Source organism: Rhinatrema bivittatum, chromosome 12 (assembly GCF_901001135.1).
Source record: "Rhinatrema bivittatum chromosome 12, aRhiBiv1.1, whole genome shotgun sequence".
NCBI classification, from domain to species: Eukaryota; Metazoa; Chordata; class Amphibia; order Gymnophiona; family Rhinatrematidae; genus Rhinatrema; species Rhinatrema bivittatum.
The window spans coordinates 64,978,460-65,000,634 of NC_042626.1; the positions used below are offsets into that span (position 1 = coordinate 64,978,460).

At 43.4% G+C, this 22,175-nt stretch overlaps 1 protein-coding gene across 1 annotated transcript in view; it reads right to left on the reverse strand.

Moving 5' to 3' along the window:
• The window catches only part of ZNF652 (zinc finger protein 652), a 198,430-nt gene that overhangs the window by 45,836 nt on the left and 130,419 nt on the right, over positions 1-22,175 (reverse strand). Inside the window, exon 4 of the mRNA XM_029573182.1 lies at positions 4,768-4,883. Coding sequence (XP_029429042.1) covers positions 4,768-4,883 — 116 coding nt within the window. The remainder of the gene's footprint in view (positions 1-4,767; positions 4,884-22,175) is intronic.

Sequence of the window (22,175 nt, forward strand, 5' to 3'; positions counted from 1 at the left end):
AAGCATTATTAAGTTGGATGAGGAGGGGATGCAGGTTCAGGTTGGAGAGAAGGTATTAAGAGGTTTATAGATGAGAGTTCAATTGAGAGTTGGGATGATCAGACGGGTGAAGGTCAGTGTAGAATTTGCAAAACATTAGTGTTTTTAGGTCTTTTTTGAATGTTTTTAGGTTGTGCTGGGTTCTCACGACTTTAGGTAGGGTGTTCCAGAGTTTAGGGGAGGCAATGGAAAAGGCTCTCTCTCTTGTTATGTTCCAAACTTTGCACTGGGACTTACCACCAGGGGTTGAACTAATCCAAAAAATTTCAGGCCCCCCGAGAGGTGCTGTCAGGATGCAGCACCTGGACAAAATAGCCATTTTAGGTTGTACAGAGCCTGGTTCTCAGAGGTGGCCTCCATTCAACTGCCTCTAGTTCTCCAACCAATGGAGATCCAGATGAAAAATTTAGTATGGTTTTGTTTGAGATTCTAGAGCACATCTGTGCAAAATTTTGTTCGATTTGGAGGAGGTTGAGTGATATTACAGGAACTGAGGAACCTTGGCGTTGCGATACGTCGCCATGAGATCCATGAAGGGTATGGTCCAGCGCTCGCACAGAAGATGAAAGGCTTCGGAAAGTTCCCACTCCCCCGGGTCCAACTGGTGACAGCTCAGGAAATCGGCTTGCACATAGTCCACTCTGGCGATGTGGGAGGCCACAATTTTGTATAGGTGTTGCTCCGCCCCGTTGATCAACAGCTGAGCTTCCGCTGCCACTGGACGACTCCTTGTTCCTCCCTGACGATTGATGTAAGCCACCGTCATTGCATTGTCAGAGAGTACCCTCACTGACCGCCTCTCTATTAAGGGCAGGAGGGTCTGTAGCGCCAACTGAACCGCCCTGGTTTCCAAACGATTGATCGACCAGGAGGATTTCTTCTTTGTCCACTGACCTTGTACCACCGACCGCAAACAAACTGCTCCCCACCTGGAGAGGCTGGCCTTGGTAGTCACTACTATCCAGGAGGGAATCTCCAAATCCACTCCCCGACAGATTGTCCGGACAAAGCCATCAGAGAAGACTGGAACGCGCTGAGTCTGTCAATGTAAGCGTAGATAAAACTGCTCTGAGAGCAGATTCCATCGGGAGAGCAAGGCTGACTGAAGAGGACGCATATGCGCAAATGCCCATGGTACCAGAGTGTGGAAGCAATCGAACCCCGAACCTGCAAATAATCCCAGGCCCTGGACCGAGGCATGGACCTTAAGGACTCCACCTGAGCAAGAAGCTTGGATAGTCTCTCTTCGGTAAGAAAAACCTTTCCCAAGATCGTGTTGAACCGGGCGTCCAGAAACTCCAAGGACTGGGAAGGAACCAGATGACTTGTCGGGATTTACCACCCAACCTAACGAGGTCAACCTCTGTAGCACCCTCTGAACCGCCGCCCTGCAAAGGACTTCCGATTTCGCTCAAATCAGCCAATCATCCAGGTAAGGATACACCAGTATGCCCTCCTTCCGCAGGGCCGCTGCCACCACAACCATCACCTTGGTGAATTCTCTGGGTGCTGTCGCCAGACCGAAAGGCAGGGTGCAAAATTGAAAATGCTGTCCGAGAATCGCAAACCGTAGATACTTCTGATGATCCGGATGGATGGGTATGTGCAAGTAAGCTTCTGTCAGGTCCAGTGACGCCAGAAGTTCTCCTTTGTGCACGGACGCTATTACTGAGCGCAGAGTTTCCATCCAAAAACGAGGCACCTTTAGCATCTGATTGACCCTTTTTAAGTCAAGGATGGGACGAAAGGTGCCCTCCTTTTTGAGCACTACGAAATAGATGGAGTAACGCCCTCGCCTGAGTTCTCCTGTGGGGACCGGAACTATGGTGCCTAGAGCCTGTAAACACTGCAGGGTCTCTTGCACCACCCGACGCTTTTGGTGGTAAGAGCACGGAGAAACCATGTAGTGCTCGTGTACAGAAACAGCAAAATCTAAAGCGTAGCAGTGTTCTATTATATTTAGGACCCACTGATCCGATGTCACGGTGTCCACTCCTCTAGGAAAAGGGACAACCTTCCCCCTATTCTTGGAACCGAGGAGTGAACCGGCCTTGCTTCATTGGGTGGACTTGGATCCCCCCTGAGTCTGAGGGGCTCCGTCTCTGTAGGGCTGTCGGGCCCAAAAGGACTGGTTCCATGAACTTTGGCGGCCGGGCCCTTGGCGAAAAGATGATCCAGCTGAACGTGAGGAGCGAAAACGGTGATTTCCCCGAAATCTCGCCCGATGAGGAAAGGAGCCTCTCATCCTGGGCCTATCCTCCGGTAGTTTATGGACCTTGTTCTCCCCCAGAGATTTGATCATATCCTCTAATTGCTGTCCGAAAAGCAGTCTCTCCTTGAAGGGCAGAGAACTCAGTTGAGCTTTAGATGAAACATCCGCCGACCAATTCCAAAGCCAAAGGAGTCTGCGGGCTGAAACAGCAGAGACCATAGTCCTCCCAGATGTTCTCAAAAGATCATAAAGTGCATCCGCACTGTAAGCCAACGCAGCCTCCAGCCAACCAGCTTGCTGCGCCTGAGTGTCTGAAAGGGCTAAAGGCTGCCTGCAAATCTTGCACCCAGCGGAGACTGGCCCGCAGCGCGAAACTGCTACAAATGGCGGCCCGGACAGGTAGTGCTGAAACTTCAAAAATCTTCTTAAGTTGTACCTCCAACCTGCGATTCTGCAAGTCCATCAAGGCCGCGACTCCCATCACCGGGATAGTAGTCTTCTTTGTCACCGCTGACATGGCAGCGTCCACCTTAGGCACCTTGAGGAGGTCAAGCGCGTCCTCTGGAAGCGGGTACAACTTGTCCATAGCTCGACTTACCTTCAAACCCAGGTCAGGAGTGTCCCACTCCCTAAACAAGAGGTCAGTCACCGACAAATGAAAAGGAAAATACCGAGCCAGACCTCGGAGCCCCACCATCACTGGATCCATAGCGCCAAAACGGGAATCCTCTGAAGGACTTCAATCCCTAGTTCCTCCATGACGGCTGGGATAAGGGGTCCCAATTTGTCTTTCCTGAACAAGAAGACCACCTTGGGGTCATCACCTTCCACCTGAGACGAGCCCATGTGCTTGATCGGCTGGGGCTGGTTATCTGGATCCGCATTCGGCTCCAGATCAGGAGCCTGCGGGGGAGACTCCCCCTCATCCAACTGCTCCGACGATGAGCTGTCCCCCGGACAGGTAAAGGACCTAAGAGGGTGCTTATCCTTAGGGGCTCCTACTGCCTTTGGCGCCTGGACCCGCTTTCGGGGAGAGGAGGACACTTCCCTGGCCCGTGCTACCTTGGGGCCTGAGCTTTCGCAGCCTTGCGGGCCTTAAAGGCCTTGTGCATTAAAAGCAGAAAATCTGAGGTGAATGAGGAGGAAGACCCCTCCGAATCCTCTCCGGGGCTGTCCTCTGAGGAATCATCGTCATCAGCCCCCTCCAAACCAGCCCCCCCAGGAGAACTAGGCCGTGGTGACAACAGAGGTGGGGAGAGCCCTCCCCCTCCCACAGCTCTCTCTTGCTGCCTGAAAGTTCGCAAAATGGCATCTGTTCCCGCGCTGAGAAGGAATGGGTCTGGAGGCTGACTTGGCAGGACGGGCTTCCCCGGCACCTGGCACAATTGTGACACACTGCCACGTGATTATCCCAGCGCTGTAACCAAGGACCCTTCTCCTCCCAACAAGCACCCCGTGCAGATTCTGGTATAGGAGAGCCGCGCGTGCACTCTGACGCACGCGGAACAGGCAGCACCACGCAGCATGACCACGGTAAGAAAAAAATAAAAAAGCAATTGGGAGGTGTCCGCGGTTTGAAGCTAAACGACGCGTGGAGAGAAAGTTAGGCTGGCAGAGCAGCAAAAAATTTAAAGACACAGTACCTGTTTGTAAATTATTACTATTTCCCTTTTTAAAAAAAAAACAAAAAAAAAACAACCTAAGAGAATCTATGAAAGGTGCTCCTGAGGGTGAGTGACCCGGGCCCCCCGGCATCACCCTCAGCCGTGTGCAGTGACAGGGTTGTCAACCCTCTGCTCCGGAGCCTCTATTATCTGGGGGGATGGTCCCACCAGGACCTGACAACCTCCTGGGAGGCTGAAAAAGGGATCCTAAGCTAATAAATCTCTCCCCCCCTGTTTTGTTTTTTTTTTTTTTTAACTGGGTACTTCCAGAAGAAAAATCCCAAATCCAAACCTAACACTAACTACCAGACTAAAGGGTTGCACCTCCACCATCTGCTGGAGACAGAGAAATACTAACAGACTCTAGGTGGCACCTCAGGGGTATAGGACAGAGTCCATTAAAACTTCTGTCTCCATCTGCTGGAGGGGAGACAAAACCCAGGAGTCTGGACTGATCCGGGTACATACAGGGAATGAGATCTTTGCTACTAAAAAAATTGGAGGATACATATTTAGTAGTCTCTGACTCCATTCAGGGCAAAAGTGTCCAAATCTAGTTTGCCTTAAGTAGGGAGTGGATATTATGTCTATTCCTCTTCCTTTTTAATCTACACCAGTCTGTCTTGAGAGGACTCACAAGTGCTTTCCAAAGGAGAAATTCTGCATTATTCTTATGATGACTTAAAAGAATCTTCCAAGACCTAGCTGCAAATTTACTAATCCCAGAACCTTGAACCTTTTTGAGCTCTAGTGTGATAAAGTGTCAAAACATATCTTGTGCTCCTCCCACTGTGACCCCAAAAGTAACCCTTCTCCCCTGCCCCCTTCCCCATGCCACATATGGCCTCTCACCTCACACCTGAACGGCTTCTCTCCGGAATGTTGCAGGGAATGCACCTTCAGCGACATGCTGCGTTTGAATGACTTTCCACAGGTTTCACATGTAAATGGCATATCCTTTGTATGCGCTGCAACACAACACATTAAACTCAGATTCTCTGTCACAAAAAACAAAAAAGCTTAACAAGCAGGAAGTGAGAAAAATTTCTTTGCCATTAAATTAGCCATGCATTTCATTTCATAAGAAACTTGTTTTTTGTTGATGTTTTAAAAGATATTACAACCAGTAAAGGCTCCAGGTTTTTCCAGGCTCAATATAGCTACTATGAGAGAGAGCAAGAGATTAGAGTAATGGATTAGGAACCAGAAGATCTGGACTCAAATCCGGCTTCTGCCAGGAATCACTGACTTTGACCGTGGGCAAGTCAGTATCTCTCGTTACCTCAAGAACCCAAATTTTACTATAAGCTCTTTGGGGTAAGGACTAATTTGTTTTAAAATAAATAGAAATAATTAAAAAAAAAAAAAAAAAAGCAGCTCTGCACTTTATAAGAAGTGATCAGTGATGCACAAAACATTCAATATCTTGCTTTAAGACAGCATGGAATGGAACTTTATAGCTATAATTGCTGTGTGTAAACAAAGGATGGGAGCTCCCACAATATGAGCATCAGAGCAGCAGTGCATGGGAGCTCTTGATATGGACATTATTGAAGCTGAGGACAGTGGCCCAGATGCATGACAGTTAGGTAGGACCCTGACAATATCAGAAAGTTTAAAAATCCATTTTTATGAAAGCTAACTGAACTGAAGGAAATTTTTTTTTTAAAACTGGTGAGAGGATTAGGTTATAAGAGTCTAATTAGAAAAACTTATGTAGGGATCCATAAACACCTAATCCCCTCCCCGTAATTTAGGCCTATGCATTACAGCTTGTGACACTCTTGGAGGTCTCCGCTTCCAAATGTAAGAGAATATCTTATGTTGCCAGCCCTTAATAATCTTAGTGGGGACTGTGATCGGTAGGGATTGAAATAAATATCCTAGCCGTGGTAGGACATTCATTTTCATTGATGCTATTCTGCCAAACCATGATAGGTAGAGCTCTGACCATCTATCTAAATCACGAAGAATTTTTTGTATTTGGGGGGGGCGGGGGGTGTAGTTGAGCTGAAAGAGTTCTGTTGGGTCATTACTAAGGTATACCCCGAAATATTTAATCTTCTTCTGAGTCCATCTGAAGGGAAATGAAGATTTTAGAATTGGTAACTCATCTGCAGGGATTGAAACGTTTAACAATTCCGATTTTTATACATTCAACATGAAGCCAGATACTCTCCCAAATAGCTGTAGAGCATCCAACACTGTAAGGAGACAATAGGACTGGACAATGTAAATAGGATGTCGTCAGCGAACAGACATCTTATATTCCTGTGGTCCTAAAGTTATTCCCATAATCGACTCATTCGCGCGGACTCGGATTGCCAAAGGTTCAAGAATAGTAATGGTGACAAAAGACAACCCTCTCTCATACCCCTATTAATTGGGAATGCTTCAGAGTACGTCCCGTTAACTTTTACCCTCACCCTGGACTCAGTATATAATTGTTGTAGGCAATTAAGAAAAAAGGTCCAAAGTTTATCGCCTTCAAGATGCTAAACAAGAACAGCCAGTGCACCATATCGAAGGCCTTTTCTGTGTCCACTGACAGGAGGACCACCAGTATAGTTTTCTCTTTTAGCCTACCAAATTAAATCCACAATTTTGCGCATGTTATCAGCAGCCATTCTGCCAGGGATGAACCCAGCCTGGTCGGTGTGTACTAATTGAGACATAACTGTTTAAGCGGGTCGCCATAATTTTCGCTAGCAATTTGAGGTCTATGTTAATAAGAGATATTGGCCTATAGGATCCATATTGCGTGAGGTCTTGACCTGGTTTTCCTAGAATGGTGATTCCTGCGACATTCGCCTCTAGTCGTAGGGGGGTGTCCCTCCCCTCAGATAGATAAACAAAGTGTTCAAGGGGGCTAACAAAAAGGGTGCCAATTTTTTGTATTACTGCGGGGTAAATCCGTCTAGGCCTGGGGCTTTGATGACTTTAAGTCCCTTAAATTGCCTGCTGGATCTCCAGAGAGGTAATTTCTCTATCCAAATCCATCTTTTCCTCTTCAGTTAGGGTCGGGAGAGTAAGTCCTCTGAGATATTAGTCAATCTGATCTGCGGAGATGGAGGGATTCGCCTCATATAGGGTCCCATAGAATTGCTGAAATCTGTGCCTAATATCTGGAGGGGAAGCTATTAATTTGCCTTCAAGATCTCTGATCCCTATGATCTGATTTTGGGTCATTTTTTGTTTTAGATATCTGGCCAACAACCTCCCAGAACGGTTGCCCCATTGAAATTTTTCTTGAGCTACCAGCGATAACTTAGCCGCCATCCCCTCAGCCTCCATATCCTGCAACTCTTGCCTTACTTTCTGCAATTTTGCATAGGTGACAGGGGACAATGTCTGTTTGTGGAGCGCAGTCAAGATAGTAAGTTCCCCCATCAATTTCTGCTTCTTTCTCTGGCTAGCTTTCTTTATTAGCGCTCCTCTAGAAATGAGGTGTCCTCTCACTATGATTTTCAGACATTCCCATATTAAGGCAGGATCGCCTGTATTTGCTGACATAATCAGATATAATGCTATGTAATTTTTTTTACAGAATTCATCATCAATAGGGGAGTCGTTTAACTTCCATGGACAAAACCCACCCCCCACCTCCAGGTTGCATAGGTCTATGCCAATAGGTGCGTGATCAGACCAGGTAGTGGGATTTATACAGGACCTGTTAACCCTCCTTGCCAACATTTTATCAACAAGGAAGTAATCTATGCGAGAATAGGATTGGTGCGGCGCAGAATAGAAAGTATAATTTCTAGCTTGAGCGTTCCCTTGTCACCACGCATCCACCAATCTCCATTTTTCGATAAGAGCTTTCAGCCTCTTCCTAGGTGTGCCAGATCCCATGTGGCTCCCTCCTGAGTTATCAAGTTGAGGATTAATGGTTAGATTAAAATCCCCTGCTATAATTATTCCTTCACCCTCTTTGGTAAGCAATTGATCAATCTGCTCCATGAAAGGTTTTTGGTTAGAGTTCTGAGCATAAATATTCAGTACTGTATAAAGATCCCCTTGATATTCAAATTTTACCAGCAGAAACTGCCCCTCCCCCCTATCTTCTATGTGGCTCCTTATCTTATAATCAAATCCCTGTTTAAATAATATACATACACCTGCGTATCTGCACATTTTGTGGGTTGCTGAGAAAAATCTGTAAGCAAAAAGAGGCCACGCAAGAAGATGCTCGTAGCGTCTTTTTAAATGCGTTTCCTTGAGACAAATGACGTTGGCCTCGTGGGCTTGTAAATCTTGCTTTAAGAGATATCTCTTGTGAGGGATATTAAGACCCTTTACATTAAGGGATAAGAAACAGAGAACCATATTATATATGTGTAGAGTTGTATGAGCTGTGCTCTATCAACCATGTTGTTTTTTTTTTTTGTTTTTTTTTTTATAGGGGAGTCCAGTCATCCAGCGGTCATGCCTCCTTGGGCTGCTCCAACCAGGGGGTACCTAACAAGATAACTGACCTTCATGGTGACACAAACGTTAACCATACTATTCCCTCTATACAAACAGTTATGTACGTCCATATACCACCCCTGAATTCCACCCTCCTTCCCCTGATGCAAACGCCATGCCACCATGGCCTACCTTCAAAAGGTAGTGAAGGCCGGTGTACGCCCTAGGTGAGATACTCAGTTCCTCCCGGTCCCACTGAGTTCATATTTCCCGTGTCCCTCCCCCCAACCGTTTTTAGCAATAATAAAGTCACAAACGTAAAGTCCTCGTGATTCACTGTCTGCTTCGCATACCAATAAATCATTGATATCCCTCCATGGAACTGTTTCCAGATGTAGAAAACGAATTTCTGAGCTGTTTGGATGAGGACGATTCACCCCAGACCTTCCATCACAGGTTGTGTAGACCCCTCCATTGTTCCGGCGCAGTCGTCTCCCGCCTTTCTCAATCCGTTGCCATCGTGGAGTCTCAGGATGTTCTCTGTTCCTTACTGGCGCAGTGTTCTTTATTTGCAGGCCTGCTGAATTCAAAATGACCACTGCTTCATTGGAAGTAATAGCCTTAAATGTTATTCCTTTGATTGTCACTGCGTTCCCCATCGGAAATAGCCAACGGTAACAAATATTTTCTTTTCGCAATGCTGTGGTGATTTCTTTATATTCCAACCTGTGTTTGAGCGTCGCTGGAGAGAGATCAGCGAAGACTGATATGGTCTACTCCTCCCATTTCCAAGATTGCTACTTTCTTGCCGCTGCTAGTGTGTTTTCCCTTCATCGGATACTGCAGAAAGCAAGCAATATCACGCGGCTGGTTATTCTGCCGCAGACCCAGTGTGCGATGAGCTCTTTCAATTTCTATGGGCAGAGCACTTTCTGGGGCGTCCTTTTTATTTACTTGGATCAAGAAGAAGGTACAAATATCCTTTATCACCATGTGGCAATCGCTGTAAGGTTCTGTTTCTGGAATGCCACAAAAGCGTAGATTACATCTGCGATTTCTATTTTCAAGGTCTTCTACTTTAAGAGATAAATCAGCCTCTGTTTTAGTTAAGATCTCATATTGGGATTGAATTCTGTCCATTTTCTCTGTGCATCTAGTCTGATATTGCACTCGGCGGCCTATCTCCACCATGTCGTTTCAGAGCTCAGCTATTTTTTCTAGCATTTCGCGCTTGTTTGTTTTTAGATCGTGCCAAATGTTGCTGAACCATTGATGAAATTTGTCTTTGGTGGGCACAGAGGAGTCCTGCTGAAATCGGGTCTCCTGGTTGTTTCTCGGTATCTGTTTCAGACTGATCCGCCATTGCAGGCTCATCTTGCTCTGCTAAGCCATCCTGATCCATGTCTCCTTTGGTATATGAATATTGGCTAAGATCAGCTCCTTTTCCTTTCGTTGCCATTTATGCAAGCAGTGTGGAGAACTTCCTCTACCAAAGTTTCCAAGGTTGGGAAGGGATGGAAGATGATTCACTTAATAATTAGCTCAAGGTGCCCGGGAGCTCCTTTTCAGGCTGCCATCTTGTCTCGTGATGTCACAGCCCCCCTATGTTAACTGTCTTAACTATTCCCAAAATAGCTGAGAGTCTATACTAGGGACATGGATTCAGCCCTCAGTTTTGTTCCCAGGTGTTCAATGAGCCTGGTTGTAGCATTAGAACGGTCTCTCTCTCGACTGGGAAGGCTTTTTTTTTTTTGAGGACTTCACATGTGAAACATACCAGTACCATCATGTATCTTTTTGAGTCTATACTTAACATAGGTTCTGAAAGGCTCTCTCTCCTCCCCAGCTCCAGAATTTCTAGAGTCGTGGCCATCTTCTGGTGAGAGATTTCATATAGGATTTAAGAAACAAGCAAGCTCCCTCTCAGGTGGCCTGCTCCTGCTCCTTGTCAGACATTACAAATGTTTATCCAGAGGGTAACTGATGCTTCCAGACTCATAAAAGAAACCACTTGGCACAGTCTTTATTAGCCCTTCCTAGCCATCTGCTCTTTGAAAAATGTGAGCCCTATCTAATGTTTGCAATTAAGCCACTACACCACCTCCTAATTTAAGAAGCCTATTGCAAAATTATGGCATGCCTTTCACTGTGCTACCTGTATCCAAGGCTAGAAGGCCTTTCAAGGTTCTCTCACATCAGGCAAAATAATCCAGGCTCTGCAGTTTGCACAGAATATATCTTTCTGAGCAGGCTTTTCCCTTGAATGGTCCATGGCCTGAAGTATGCAGGCCTCTCAGGAAAAAGTACTTTGAGGGGTTCTTACCTAGTTTAAAATTTCAGCATTTCATTAAACCACACTTTATTGCTGCCCGTTACCCTAGAGCCTAGAGTATGAACCAGATAGTCTTGACCCAAATGGACCCTTCTCCTACACAGAGAAAGGGAAAAGAAAACAATGAAAATTGAACCTACTCCATACAGGGCATGGTCCAGGAACACAGAAAAAAAGCAAACAAAATAGTTATTTTCTAAGAATCCGAGCTCTCTCATGATTTAAAATCCTCAGATAAAATGATAACACTTTAAGATAACATCCTGCATCCCCACCATGAGGTCAGATCCTGCAGGGGAGTTGTACTGCTTGTGAAAACAGTTTCCACAATTCAGCTCCAAGCAGCCTTGCTCTGCTGAGCTTGATTTATCACTACAGCTCTTGCTACACCTGGTTACTTTGTTGGTGGTTTATTTTATTTTTCTACTGATAAGCCCCTGCCACCAAAGCTGCACTCGTCAGGTCTTTCCCTAGAGAACATCAGAAGACTGGCGTAGTATAAAACTTCTAGGTGCTGCTACTCTATTACACTCCCCAAGAGGCAGCACCTATCTGTACTGATTTGGGCAAAGGATTAAAAAGGAGCAGTAGGTTACATTTATAATGCATCAGACTGCAAACTGGCCGACACAAACCCTCTGTCAAGCTCAGGTGTAGTTTCAGATCTCACAGGAACAGAATTGATTATTCAGCTGCAGGCTAGGGGTGAATCCTGTTTTCCATATTTTACTGTACAAATATTTTTGTTATTAGAACAATAAAAACCCTATGGTAATATAAAATAACATGCTTAGCATCAACAAGGACATGTGTAAGTGTCCGTTAGCAGTAAAGTGAAAATGGAGAACATGGGCCTGTGAAATAAATACTGCGCAAAGAGCACCATACATTAAACAAAGACTGAACACTATCAAATAGTTACTCCTGGGGTAATTCTGCACCAAGAAAATGAAAATTCTGCACACACATTCTGAAAACGGAGTGGCGGTATAGAAGCCTTTTAAACAAATAAATACATTATGCAAAATTCTGCTTATTTGTCAAAATAGTTTTTGCAAAGCAGCATCTTGCATTTGAGTGCAATCAGTATTTTCATTTATATTACAGAACAGAAAAAGCTTTTACATTCTCACTTTCCAACAGAAATGGGAATACCAGGCAATATTTCTGGCAATATGCTTAACTTGGTCGGGGGGCGGGGGAGAGGTTGGAGTTTAAATCTTTCAATAATCCGCAACAAAAATTTGACCTAACGATTGCGCCTGCCTAAGGAGGATTTTCACCTCTGCCGGTCTCGCGGCAACAGGAGATGACATTCAGTTGAATGCGACTCCTGCTGCCAGTATGTGAGGCTTGGCGCTAGCTTCCTGATTCAGTAGCGGTAGCAGCCGTCAGCATCTGCTCAGCTGTTCAGTGCTGTGCCACAGGTTGCCAACCTTTGGCCTAGAACAGGGCTTACCAAACATTTAGCGAATATGACCCTATTTTAGCACTTGAAAATTCATATGACCCCCGAAAACGACCAAAACAACTTAGTAAGGATGCTGCCCCCCCCCCTCCAATGGTCACTGCACCCTCCCTGCACTCCAGCTGATTCTGCCTCTCAACCTCCACCCTCACCAGTCGATCTAGTCTCTTAATCTTCACCCCTTCCAGAGGGCTTTAACCTCCTCCCCTCCAGCAGAACCCCGTTTTCAACCTCAGGCCCTCTCCTAGCTTCTTCCACCTCCCCAGCCCATCCCTTTCTCACCCTCTCCAGCCATTTTCATATCCCCCTAGCTGCTTCTCTCTCACCCCCAAGTCCTTTCTAACCACCTACTGACCCCTCCATCATCCCCTCTCTCTTGCCCTATCTCCCATCCTCTCTCTCAAATCACCCAGCCTCATTTCCAGTCCTTCTCTCAGCCCCCAACTCCTCTTCCCCGGTTGATCTTCTGATATCCCACTTCTCTTATCCTCCATTGCTAATCTCTCTTTAGCTGACTGAACCCTCAAAACCCTCCTGCATCTGATCCATCCCTTCAAGCAGCCTCCCCCGCAGCCAGGATCAGCAATAACATTTTCCTTTGGCCCTGGGCCACAGCTGGATGACAACTGATTGGAAAAGAGGGCAGGCAGCTGAAAGGGGCTACATTTTTATTTTGGGTAAGTTCAGTGGTTGAGCTATGTGGAAAGAGAGGAGCAGTGGCAGTCTCCACTGGCCTACGCACACTCCGTCCTCCCTCATGGCTGCTCCCAAGCCCAATGGTGATTTGCAGGTGGCAGCAGCATTAGTAATGAAAATCAGCACAAGGCCTGAGCCCCAGTGCAAGTTTACAGGCTCTGATCCCTCCTCAAGCAGGCCTTTCCCATTACCATGGAAACTCATGGGAGGGTGGGATCACTACAGGGCCTGTTATAGTGTGTGCTGGCTCACAGGCCTCACGCTAACTTCCACTATTAATGTTGCTGGCACCTGAACAGCACTGCTGTTTGAGGAACCTGTGACCCCAGCTGAAGGTTGAGTAACCCCATTTGGGGTCCCGACCCATAGGTTTGGGAAGCCCTGGCCTAGAACAAATGGAAATATGAATCCTTTTACCTCTGTCCCTGTCCACTTCCTCACCCCCCACTCCACACAAAATCCTTACCACCCAATCCCCCCCACCACGCACCCCACCATTTATTCCCCTTCTCCTGACCATCCCATACATTTTACCTTTTTCTCAGAGACAGTGCAGTAATAATATGCACTCCACTGTTTGTTTCCCTCTTCCAGCTGCCTGGTGGGTGTGCTGCGTTCTTCAGGCAGGCTCGCGGAGCTTGGCTGCAATCACAGCTGCGCTGCCTCCCACAAGCCTGCCCCATGCTTCCAGGGATCGCGGAGTCCTGCAGATTAAGCCCTCTTCCAACAGGCTCGCAGAGCCATTATTGCTGCGATCCTGCCTGTGCGACTGCACTCAAGAGTGGCGGCGTGGCCTGGATTCTGCAAGGTAAACGTGAAAATCTATGCGAAGGGGGAAATCTGCGGAAACTCTGTAATCCGCAGTAAAGCGGAATTTCCCCAGGAGTAAATAATGAAGTTGCTTACTTGTAACAGGTGTCCTCTGAAAACAGCAGTTCAGCAGCCACATAAATAGGTCACATGATTGTGCTGGGTACAGAACAGATATGAATTCACTAGAGCTTTCTGGAAAGGCAAAAGCCTTTCACTGTGTGTGCGCTAGTTCCTGTGGTGCAGCAGACCAATGGCTCCTCTTTGGTCCATTTATTTAGCTTTGACTGGGGGAGGGGGGAAGAACGCCTCCAAATTAGACGTAGAAGGGTTTGTATGTGACTGGTGATCTGCTGTTGACAAAAAACGCCTGCTATGTGTTAGCAATTTCATTTTCTCTGAAGACAAGCAGTTTGAGTCATACAAACATGGCTCCCTTGCTAAGGGTTGCCTTTAACAAAAGAAGAGAAAAACAAAAAAATGAAGATGCCAATATCAGAGAATTTTTGTTTGTGAAAAGCCCCATTTGCTATTTTATCATGTTTTGTTTCTCTTTTTAAACAGCTCAAAGTTATTTAAAAAAAAAAAAAAAAAGGGGCCCTAGAAGAGATGGAATTGGGTTCTAACTCAAGAGAGAATGGACAGTGGAAACCAAATATGTAGCTCGGATGCTATGTCAGGATGTGAATGTGTAGCCTGAACTCTATGTTCCAGTTTTGCAAACCTCCCCAGTGAATGTAAACAGATGGGCTGCCATGGCCCTCACATTAAGGACCTCAACAGGTACTTCTAAAGTCCAGTTTGCCTGGGACGTGACAAAAGGAGACACAACCTGTTACTCAATGGCAAATGGTGTGCTTTGTCACCACACTGCCAGATGTAATGGGATCAAAAAGTAAAAAGCTGGGTGTGAGTCCATGTCAGGTAGAAGGCAACAGCTCTCTTGCAAGCCAGTGAATGAGGGGCCTTCTCAGCTTTAAAGAAAACCTCAATAAAAATATTGAACGGTAACTGATTAGTGTGCAAATCCGATAGCACCTGAGGAAAAACTTAGGATGCATGCACAGCATTAGCCAATTATGATCAAATCTGGTATAAGGTGGTAAAGAGCCTGGAGCTCCTAATTTCATAGGCTGAAGTGACTGCCAGCAAGAATGCTACCTTTCAATTCAGGCGTTTGAGGATTTTCACTAGTTAGGTAAAAACAACACTGAAGTCCCATTCGAGTGTCATGGAAGGCTTCAATTAAAAAGCTCTACACAAATCTGACAACGAGAGGTTTCCTGCTACATGTTAGTGATAAGTTTATTTTGAGTACAGATTCATAAAGATACAGAAAATATTCAAAAAGATTTATTATGGGGTAAGATAATAGCTCTAGGGACTTACTCTCAAATGAGATGGCAAACCTCTTCCATCTCTTCTTCAGTCACTTAGATAGAACTTTAGACAGTACTAGGGAGGAGCCAACTATCGTGGTACATGTAGGCATCAACGACAAAGGAAGGTGTGGGAGAGAGATTCTGGAAGCCAAATTTAGACTGTTAGGAAGAAACCTAAAATTCAAAACCTCCAGGGTAGCATTCTCTGAAATGCTCTCTGTTCCATGCGCAGGACCTCAGAGGCAGGCAGAGCTCTGGATTCTCAGTGTGTGGAGGAAGAGGGATTCAGTTCTGCAAAGAACTGGGGAATCTTTTGGGGGAAGGGGGGAGTTTTTTCCGAAGGGACGTGCTCCACCTTAACCTGGGTGGAACCAGGCTGCTGGTGCTAACCTTTAAAAAGGAGATAGAGCAGCTTTTAAACTAGAACAAAGGGGAAAGCTGACAGACACTCAGCAGTGCATGGTTCAGAGGGAGGTATCTTCAAGGCTAATGAAACAGGAGAGAGAGGGTATCCCAACAAAGAGGTTGCAATAAAAGTAAAAGTAATCCATGAATCTTTAAGTAAAGAATCACCTGAGTTAACAGATTCCAAATTATCCCTATCAATTGAAAAGCAGGTTGTTAATACAAACAAAAAACACATTTTGAAATGTCTGTATGCCGATGCCAGAAGTCTAAGAAGTAAGGTGAGAGAGTTAGAATAAGCACTGAACGAAGAAAGAGACATACATGGCATCTCAGAAACCTAGTGGAAGGAGGATAACCAATGGGACAGTTCTATCCCAGAGTACAAATTATACCACAATGATAGGGTGGTGCTTAATGTTCAGGATATCATAAAGTCCAAGAGGATAAAGACCCTGCAAAAGACTAAATGCTCAGTGGAATCTTTATGAGTAGAAATCCCTGTGAGCTGGGGGAAGAGTATAGTAATAGGAATATACTACTGCCACCTGGCCAAAATAAGACAAGTCGGATGAAGAAATACAGAGGAGGAAATAGAAAAATAAGGGAAACTAACCAATTTGGCAAGGCAGTAATTACCCCAGTGTTGACTGGATAAATCAGGACATGCTAGAGAGGTAAAGTTCCTGGATGAAATAACTGACTACTTCATGGAGCAATTACTTCAGGAACTAACTAGAAGGGGAAATATTCTAGATCTAATTCTTAGTGGAATGCAGTATTTGATGCAAGAGGTAGGGCCACTTGGCAATAGCGATCATAACAATCAAATATGAATTGACTGATAGGGGGACAATAAGTAAATCTACAGATCTAGCAATAAACTTTCAAAAGGGAGATGGATAAAATGAGGAGGACAGAAAGAAACTGAAAGGTTCCATATTAGGAGCTACCACCCAGGAAAGAGATCTAGGCATTATAGTGGATAATATATTGAAATCATTGGCTCAGTGTGCTGCAGCTGTCAAAAAAGCAAACACACTGTTAGAATTCAAGGTGTGGTCTCACCATGGAGCGATACAGAGGCATTATGACATTTTCCGTTTTATTCACCATTCCTTTCTTAATTCCTGTGTACAATCCTGGTCACTGCGTCTCAAAAAAGATATAGTTACGATAGAGAAGGGTGACCAAAATGATAAAGGGGATGGAGCAGTTCCCCTATGAGGAAAGACTAAAGAGGTTAGGGCTGTTCAGCTTGGAGAAGAGATGGCTGAGGGGGAATATGATAGAGGTCTTTAAAATAATGAGAGATCTAGAATGGGTAAATGTGAATCGGTTATTTACTCTTTCGGACTAGGGGGCACCCCATGAAGTTAGCAAGTAGCACATTTAAAACTAATCAGAGAAAATTCTTTCACTCAACGCACAATTAAACTCTGGAATTTGTTGCCAGGGGATGTGGTTAGTGCAGTTAGTGTAACTGGGTTTAAAAAAGGATTGAATAAGTTCTTGGAGGAGAAGTCCATTACCTGCTATTAATCAAGTTGACTTAGAAAATAGCCACTTTTATTACTAGCATCTGTAGAATGGGTTATACTTATTTTTTGGGTACTTGCCAGATACTTGAAGCCTGGATTGGCCACTGTTGGAAACAGGATGTGGGCTTAATGGACCCTTGGTCTGACCCAGAATGGCAATTTCTTAAGTTTCTTATGTGCAGCTACAAAGATAAGAGTGTACAACAGGCATGGACATAGTATTTTTAAACAATCTTAGCATCGTAGTCCAGATGTATCCCATGCATTAAGAAAGGTGGAAGGGCCGAGGAGATCTCGCTCAGTCCCAGCACACCAGAGACACCTTCCCCTCCCTGTGGGCTGATCCCTGCAAATGTTTTGCCAGCTACAGCCTCCCTGTTTGGAATTTTGGGAGGGCCGGTATTGCAGGGGGAGGAAGCGAAGGCCATGGGAGTCGTCGCCAATGCTGATGTAGCTGTTGGGGAAATTGCTACTGAAATTCCCCCTGAATTACCTACTTTTTCTTCTGAATAAATTCCCCTGGCTATACCAGCTCTGGATCTGATTGGGGACCTTATCACCCTACCGAGTGAAGGTGGTGCAAATCTGATTATATCAGGTATCTTATTGACTCTGACAAAACCGGCAGTTATAACACTTGATACTTTTTCACTCAACGCACAATTAAGCTCTGGAATTTGTTGCCAGAGGATGTGGTTAGTGCAGTTAGTGTAGCTGGGTTTAAAAAAGATTTGGATAAGTTCTTGGAGAAGTGCATTAACTGCTATTAAACAAAGTAACTTCGGGAATGGCCTCTGCTATTATTGGCATCAGTAGCATGGGATCTTCTTGGTGTTTGGGTACTTGCCAGGTTCTTGTGGCCTAGTTTGGCCTCTGTTAGAAACAGGATGCTGGGCTTGATGGACCCTTGGTCTGACCCAGCATGGCAATTTCTTATGTTCTTATACTATATGGAATGCCCTTGCATCAATAGAATCAGCAATTGCTTCTTTAACACAAGTTTACTTGGATATCAATAAACATGGAATGAATATAGAGAAATTAACTTTACAACATGAAACAAGACTAGACTATTGAAAAAAGAACCATATCAGTAGAAAATGTTCAACAGAACTTGGTGCAATCTGAAAATATTCAAGTTAAGAAGCTGGAAAATACTGAAAACTCACTAAGAAGCCTTAATCTAAGGGTTTTGAATTTCCCTATTATCAAGATGATATCTATAGTAGACTTCAAGAGTTATTTGATTAATACCCTGAAGATACCAACTGAAGCTATGCTTCTAGTCACTAAGGCCTATTTGCCTCAGAATTCTAGAGAGACATCTGGAAGTGATCCTCTAGTCCAGCAATCTATGAATATCACAGATGTTCTTGAATAGACACAAGAAACGGATGTCACAAAAAGGGACTTTGCTAGTGACTTTTCCCTTAGACTTTTCTTTAGAAAACAGGAGTTTATTATTTCATGGCCAGAAAGTCTGGATTTATCCAGACGTTACTTGGATAACCCAGGAAAGGAGAAAAAAATTCTTGTCTATGAGATCTGAGGCTTTGATTTGTGGAGCTCAGTTTATACTACATTATTAATGTAAATGCATAGTGAAATTCCAAAATTCTAACTGCGTTCTTTGAACCATTACAATTGCGGTTCTTTTTGGATTCTCACACCTAAGAGTCATTCAGTGTAGAATGGCATTTGTATAATGGTGGTGGTAACCTTTTTAAAAATTATTTCATGGATATTTTACTCTTTTTTTTTCCTTTCTTGGCACTCCTCCTTATTTACTTCTTTGTGAATTTAATATGTTTCTTTTTGTCTCTCCATTGCTGGTACAAGTTATCTTGTGTTTATTTTTATTTTTTATTTTTTTTTTATTTAAAAAAATTTATTAATCGCTTAACACAAATGGCCTAAGCGATATACAAAATTACATACATATTAAAATAATATAACCACAAAATTTCACAAAAACTAAAAACAAACAAACATTATAAATAAATAAATCACTATAACAATACAAATAAGAAAACCACTGTCACATCTGAATATGAAGTCAGAAAGCCTTCACTTCATTGCATTACTCTTCAACACATATGATAAAAAGAAAATTGAAAGAAAAAAAAAAAAAAGGTGGAAGGAAGGCCGAATGATTGCCAGCTTGGTTAAAAGGCGAGGTAAGAGAGGCTATTTTAGCTAACCGCCCCCCCAAAAAAAAACGAAAGCCTTCCTTCATAATTTGGAAGAAGGATCTATCTGAAGAAAATAGGAAAAAGCATGAATGTAAAACATTGATAAGAGGCTAAGAGAGAATTTAAAAAGAAGTTATTTTATAAATATTCTAAAGTATCCTGCAGAAAAGATTCCAGCTATATTATCTATTTACTATTTAACTCAGAGAAATCCTACTGGGAACAGTAACAACTATAAAGGGAAAGGAGAAGAAGAATCGTTAGATTTGACGGACTTTCTGGAAAAATCTTTCGAAATGGAGATAAACATGAGGGAAACGTTGTTGGTGCAGTTTGCCTTAAAAACGGATAGAGATGAAGTATTAAAACATTATTTCAGGTTTCAAAAATTGAAATTTTTTGGACAATGTATACAGATTTTCCCAGACATTGCTAGATTGTCTCAGCTGAAACGTAAAAAATTTCTGGAAATGAGGGGGGAGGTGGTGGGAAGGGGGGCACGTTTTATGTTGCGGTTCCCTTGTCGTTGTTTTATATATTATGGTAATGTAAAATATATTTTCACAGAGCCAATACAGTTACGTAGCTATTTAGATAGACCATCATGTACCTAAGTGAATCCAGGAGTAGTTGGATAAGAGAAATTATGGGTATTGGCTAACCTCTAATCTCAGCATTTTATTTTCAATTATATAGATTACTTATGATCTGCTTAATATAATCTTGGTCTTCCCCGATTTCCTAAATATATTACAATGTGTGCCAGACCAGGATTTAATATTTCCTTTGTTGTAAAATGGAGTTTATCTATATTTGTATTGTTTTTCTTTTCTGGAATATGGATAACGCATTGAAATATTTTCTTGTAACTGAAATTAAAAAATTAATAAAGCATAAATGAAAAAAAAAAAAAAAAAAAGAAAGCCTTCACTTCATTGCATTACTCTTCAACACATGATAAAAAGAAAATTGAAAGGAAAAAAAAAAAGGTGGAAGGAAGGCCGAATGATTGCCAGCTTGGTTAAAAGGCGAGGTAAGAGGCTATTTTAGCTAACCACCCCCCCCCCCCAAAAAAAACGAAAGCCTTCCTTCATAATTTGGAAGAAGGATCTATCTGAAGAAAATAGGAAAAAGCATGAATGTAAAACATTGATAAGACAGGCTAAGAGAGAATTTAAAAAGAAGTTGGCCATAGAGAAAAAAACCAACAATAAAAATTTTAAAATATATCTGAAGCAGAAAGCCTGTGAGGGAGTCAGTTGGACAGTTAGATGATCGAGGAGTTAAAGGGGCACTTAGAGAAGATAAAGCCATTATGAAAGACAAAATGAACTATTTGTTTTGGTGTTTACAAATTTATTTATTTATTTAAGGGTTTTTTATATACAGAGGCACGTTTGCAAAACATCACCTCGGTTCACAATGTAACATAACTTAGCAACAAGCTTTACAATGATATCATTTTTTAACAGGAAGTGGGATTAACAATATTGGAGGAGATAATACAAAACTTATATACATCTGTACATATATGTTTAACAAGGGAGTTAATCATAGACAGTCATATTATTAGCAAGGGGAAGGTAATAAGAGTGGAGGGGAAGGGGGGGAATGAAACCCACGAAGGGTGGGGAGTAGAAAGAATAAATATATTGTGCGTGAGTCAGTAGGATGGTCATATCATAGCTTTGAGGGGAGTCTGTTCATTAGTCAGGGTATGCTAGTTTGAATAGCCAAGTTTTTAGATTGTGTTTGAATTTCTTGTGGCAGGGTTCCTGGCGTAATTGGGAGGGCATTTTATTCCAGTGGGAGGTTCCTGCTATAATGAATGATCGCTCTCTAAAAGAGGTGTGCTTCATGAGTTTAGGAGAGGGAGTCTGGAGTTTAGCCTGGTGTTGCATTCTTGTTGGTCTAGTCGGATTGTGAAGCAAGAGATGTTCTGGAAACCATTGCATGTTTTGGTTGTGAATGGCTTTGTGTATAAGGGTGAGTGTTTTATATATTATCCTGGAGGTTACGGGGAGCCAATGAAGTGATTGAAGGACAGGAGTAATGTGGTCTTGACGGTGAGTGTTGGTAAGGATGCGGGCAGCAGCATTTTGTAATAACTGTAGTGGTTGTAAAGTACTTTTTGGTAAGCCTAGAAGGATAGCATTGCAGTAATCGAGTTTGGACAATGAAGATGTTGGGGAGATACCCATTCCAGAGATGGTTTTCAAGGGTGGTGAATCAACTGAAGATGTAGTAGGCCACTTTGCCACCTGAAGAGTAGCAAATCACCCAGACCAAATGGTGCATACCCAAAGGGATCTGAAAGAGCTAAAAAATGAAATTTTAGATCTATTATTTATTTTTATATACCAACATTCGATCTGAGATATCACATCTGTTTACATTCAGGTACTGTAGGTATTTCCCTATCCCCAGAGGGCTTACAATCTAAGTTTTATACCTGAGGCAATGGAGGGTAAAGTGACTTGCCCAAGGTCACAAGGAGCGACAGCGTGACTCTAACCCTGGTTTGGTTTGTAGCCCACTGCTCTAACCACTAGGCTATTCCTCCTCCTCCTAGTAGTAATTTGTAATAGGTTACAAATTACAACTAGTAATTTCTAATCTATCATTAAAATCGTCTATTGTACCTGAAGACTAGAAGGTGGCCAAATAACCCTGATATTTAAAAAGGGCTCCAGGTGTGAACCAGGAAACTAGAGACAGGTAAGCCTGATATCAGTGCCAGGAAAAACAAGGAAACTATTCTGAAGAACAAAATCACAGAACATATAGTCAGATATGGTTTAATGGGACACAACCAGCATGGATTTACCCAAAGGAAGTCTCGCCTCACAAATCTGCTACTTTTTTTGAAGGGTTAATAAACATGTGGATAAAGGTGAGCAGGTAGATGTAGTGTATTTGGATTTTCAGAAGACTTTCTACAAAGTCCCCCATGAGAAGCTTCTAAGAAAATTAAAAAGTCATGAGTTAGGAGGCAAACTGGTTAAAGATAGGAAACAAGTTTTCTTA